At 35.6% G+C, this 4,772-nt stretch overlaps 1 protein-coding gene across 1 annotated transcript; it reads left to right on the top strand.

Moving 5' to 3' along the window:
• The first annotated feature begins 2,981 nt into the window (after positions 1-2,981).
• On the top strand, positions 2,982-4,328 carry LOC111402342. The gene is made up of 3 exons (XM_023030571.1): positions 2,982-3,305; positions 3,471-3,696; positions 3,805-4,328. The coding sequence occupies exons 1-3, from the start codon at positions 3,048-3,050 to the stop codon at positions 4,227-4,229; spliced, it is 909 nt and encodes a 302-aa protein (XP_022886339.1). The 5' UTR covers positions 2,982-3,047; the 3' UTR covers positions 4,230-4,328.
• The last annotated feature ends 444 nt before the right edge of the window (positions 4,329-4,772 follow it).

The raw sequence follows: 4,772 nt of genomic DNA, 5'->3' as shown, positions 1-4,772 counted from the left end.
ATTTTGGCTTATTCCGGATGTTTTATTTTCTTTTAACAGTCGACTGTTTCGACTGTTTACCGACCAAACAGTCGACTGTTAACCGACTTAACAGACACAACTTTTAAGAATAGCATGTCTGTTCGGATTTTTGAGGCTTGTCTGAAAGGTGATGACTGTTCGAATGACCACGAACAAGTCTATAAATAGCCAGCATTTTTACCAGAAAATTCACACCATTTTCATTGCAAATTTTCTGTGCTTTGCATCTCATTTCCCTCTCTCTCGTTCTGATATTATATCGAAGTAAAACACACTTCATTGAGTTCGTTGGAACTCCTGCAGATTACAGTGCTGCTTCCGTAGGAGACGGAAATTCGTTCTATCCTGGAAAACGATTGCTGGACGCCTTTAGCACAATTGAAGGCAGCAAATTCGTTTTAAGGAAATATCGTGAAATCGGTGGGCTCGAATTACTGTTTAGATCATGTTGATCAAATTCTTACATTCAGGTGATTCTGTCGGATTGTTTTCGAAGGAGTAACTTCAAACTCCAGAAACAACAAAAATAACTTGCCTGTAATTATCTTTATTGCAGCAAAAAACACCAAATTGGGTGGCACTTTGTCTCCTTTTAGAGCTGGACATGCGACAAAGATATACACTTTCCAGTCAAACTCACTCATCCTAATCCATATTTTTTCATCCATTTCTGTTTATTCATTTTCTATCTTATCTTTATTTCTGCAATTGGTTTCGATCACAGCCTTGAATGTGCCCACTTAGTCTTTATCATATATGTTTTTGTGTCTTTCCTTTTCTCAACCTTTTTTTTTTTTTTTTCATCGTTGTCCTGATTATTGTCTGAAAACTATGCTTGCTTAATCACATAACTTTCACAACCTTTTTTTTCCTTAACTATGCTTGCTTAATCATCGTTGTCCTGATTATTGTCTGAAAACTATGCTTGCTTAATCACATAACTTTCACAACCTTTTTTTCCTTAACAAAACCTACTTTATTTTTTGAAAAAGTAACTTTTAGATACGATCAAAAACGTTACTAGTACCATCATGCACATTTCTTATTGAGGACATGACACAACCCAACAATAACTTGTGTCATAGTTAAGCACAAACTAAATCGTGCTAGATTAGAAATTTTTGACGTTTAACTTATTTAAACACTACTAAAATAAATGTTTGTGCAAAAGTAAATTCAATTTTTTTTATTAAAATTTAGCCAAACAAACATATATATTAAATTACAATCATGCTTCAAGTACATAAAATTTTGATTGAAATTTTTTATTGAAAACACATGGTGAGGATTCATTGGAGGATGAAAAAAACAACAAATGAATCAAATATTGCCACGATAGTATATATAAGAATTCTATCAAAATTCCGTATACTTGGGGCTTTTTCCATTAAATTACTACTATAATAATCTAATTAGCACCAATCACGGGGTGCTTATTTTAATAAACCTCTTTATAACTTTTTCATTATTGAGCTTATCAAAAAGTTTCCTTTCAGAATAATTGTTTTATAAGCCATATTGCGTAGCGACTCGATGTCGTGTGAAATAATTGCAGGGCAAATTAATTGTCAAATCAAAACAAATAATTGAATTTTTCTTCTTCTGATTAATTAATATTAAATTACTGATAAATCAAGTTAATCATGCATGAGCTTATCAATCCACCCACTGCTTGAGCTTAATAAATTGAAACATCAAATAAGACCACAAACTTACCAACTTAGATAAGTAAATTTAATCGCCTCCGAGACATAATTCAGTGGTGCAAAGAATGAGAGTGAAATATTATCAGCCTTGCTGACAGCCGCAGTGTAATGATTCGATTCCTAAGATATGAAATTAAATTTTTTGTGAATAACGATGTACGGAGAAGCTCTTATTCCCTGTGCTGCCCAAAAAAAATCTTTCCAACAACAGGAGAATAATTGCTCAAATTCAATGACTACAATATCCCTTGTTTCGTTCTTGATATTTCACAATCTCATGGGCAAATTCCGGAACTTATCCATCAAGCAAATCCGTGGGCAAGACGCCGCGTATGATCACACCCATACATTGAAGTGACGTTAGGTGGCAGACAAGGCGGTCCCACGTCATCGGATAAACCTAAGTGATCAACGACCGAGATTCCGCCACGTCCTATTTGACCCACACCACATGATTACGACAGGATAGCAACAAATAATGACATTTAAAAAGCCATTAATATTAATTTTAGAATATTCGAGTATATCCAGATAGAATTATTGACCCGTACTGGCGTGGATCCTTGCTGTCTGGTCTTCCAATTTGGACCACCAGATTGAAGTCACCCAATCATCACGCGCCACATTGAATCTTCATGTGCACCAGGCTAGAAACACTAGATGTCACGGGACTTTTAACAAATTAGCACTCTGGTCATGCAATTTTTCTAATTCTCATGATTTAGTCATAAAAATTAACTTCATTTACTATGTGGCAAAATATTTTCTAACGTGGATAGTATGAACATTTTTTATTATACAATAATAACATATTTCCAACTTACATAACCTTGGTTGTACTAGCATTTCAATGTCATGAATTCCATTTCATAAGGGCATATTTAAATCTTGTTGAACCAATTATCAAGTGCTGAATGAAATCCTCTTTAAAAATCATCTCGTCACGTTGGGGATGGCATAATTTTTTTTTATTTCTTTATTTTTGGTTTTATGAATTTTATCAGAGCAACTGAAATTAAATTCAAACTTAGTTTGGGGGGAAAAAGTTAAGTGACTAGATTTAAACTTTAATCAAAACTTGAGCTTCGAACAAAAAAAGTGAAGTACTGAAACAAAAGTTGGCTCAAAGTTGGGTAACCTAACGTAATTTTCACCATGTGGATCAATGCTGGTATGTCCACGTTGGACTAATGGGTCCCATACATTCAACGCCATGATTTATAAAGCCAGTTCCTCTGATTGTTGAAACTCGGAAGTAAATATTTTTGAACAGCTCAATCAAGCTGCCTTACTAAAACACAGTAAGGTTATATATACGCTATGGCCAGAGTAATGGCTAGAATTCCTATCAATCACCGGATTCTGATGTGTGAAAGTCGCGAAATTGAGTTTTCCGGCGACCCTGCGGCCATAAATTTATCGGACACAGTTTTTGAGTTTCTGAGTGAAGAGTGTGAAGGGTTGTCGCCGGTGAGTTTTGATGGCGAAAATGAAGAAGACGGTGAAGAGGAGGAGAAAAATGGAAATGGGAATGCAGAAGATAATTGCTTCTGGGAGACTCATTATCAGCTTTTACAAGTAAGTTGATATATTTCTTTTTCTCCATTGATACAAATTAATAAGTTTAAAGTCTGATCTTAGATTCCGACTCACCCTAATGATTCGATTACAAAGAAAATGAATGATGGGTATTTCTAGAACAATTTATTTATGGTAATGCTTATGATTTGTTATTTTGTACAGGATACACTATGCAGGACAAGTTCATTAGAGTCAAGAATTCGTAGTATAACTAAGGAGACAAAAAAAGAAGCACAACAAACTAGGAATTTTTGCGGCTGCGGAAGACAATTCAATAATGGCTGCCGGAATTGTTTGATGAAAGAGGTGTGCCGCCGCCTTCAAAATGCTGGTTTTGATGGTGCAATTTGCAAATCCAAGTGGAGAAGTTCACTGAATATTCCATCAGGTATAAAATTTTGACGATAAGAAGTTAAAATCTTTCATTTTTTGCCCAGGCGAGACATCTTCATCAAAATATTGATTCTAATTATTTTCTTGTGAATTAATACTGCAGGTGAGCACACATTTTTGGACGTAAGAGAGAAATCCAGCTCGAACAAAGGGGAAATTAGGGTTATTATCGAATTGAATTTTCGTGCAGAATTTGAAATGGCAAGAGCAAACGAAGAATACAACAAGCTAATTCGAAAACTACCTGAATTTTTTGTTGGAAAAATTGAAAGACTACTTGCCTTATTGAAGATTTTGTGCTCAGCTGGCAAAAAATGTATGAAGGAGAAGAAAATGCACATGGCGCCATGGCGGAAACACCGATACATGGAAGCCAAGTGGCTGAGAATTTGTGAGCGGTTGACATCTACGCCGCCATTGTCGACTGGGTATTCCGGCCGAGCCGCCCGGCCAACGGCCTCGATGCTTACTGTGGATTTGACAGAAAGCTTTCCTAATTTGCATCGAACGGTGGTTGAAGTGGTGTGAATTTTATAACAGTTTTGGATAATGTATATTCTACTTTTTTTTACAGTTCTTGCTTAATATTGAGTTCAATAAAATTTTTGGTTGCAATCCTAATTTCAACTGGTTTCTTGTATAGATTATGCCATAATTACTACTCCCAAACAGTAATAATAAATTTGGTGTCCGCTGCATGAATTTATCAGATTCACCTACCCTCTACAAGAGTAATGGGACCAAGACAGTGAAATAAAAGATGACAATCCCCGTCTGATTTCTTCAAATGTAGAAGGATGTGACTAATGCGAAAATATTTGTGGATACATGGACAAAGTTTTCTAGGATTTTATCTTGTCGAGATATATATATACCCATGTCTTTGTCATCAGATTTATCACTCAGTATTATTTAACTTTTTGTCTGATTTTCGGTCTATTGCTGGATCGCCGGCCATTCCTTACCACCTCGGTTGACAAGTACCCCACTCTTACCCACCACTTGTGCTATACCAGCCACCCTGTCATGTATTCAAGCTAACCCAAATATTACCAAGTCACGCTTTCATTT

Source organism: Olea europaea, chromosome 10 (genome assembly GCF_002742605.1).
Source record: "Olea europaea var. sylvestris chromosome 10, O_europaea_v1, whole genome shotgun sequence".
NCBI lineage: Eukaryota > Viridiplantae > Streptophyta > Magnoliopsida > Lamiales > Oleaceae > Olea > Olea europaea.
The sequence above is the reverse complement of the archived record's forward strand: the minus strand, read 5'-3'. Positions and strand labels throughout refer to the sequence as shown.

Bases quoted from the DNA above. Each gene is read 5' to 3' on its own strand.
- LOC111402342 (XM_023030571.1), top strand. From the start codon at position 3,048: ATGGCCAGAGTAATGGCTAGAATTCCTATCAATCACCGGATTCTGATG. The intron at 3,306-3,470 runs GTAAGTTGATAT...TATTTTGTACAG, and splicing joins CTCATTATCAGCTTTTACAA to GATACACTATGCAGGACAAG. The intron at 3,697-3,804 runs GTATAAAATTTT...TTAATACTGCAG, and splicing joins TTCACTGAATATTCCATCAG to GTGAGCACACATTTTTGGAC.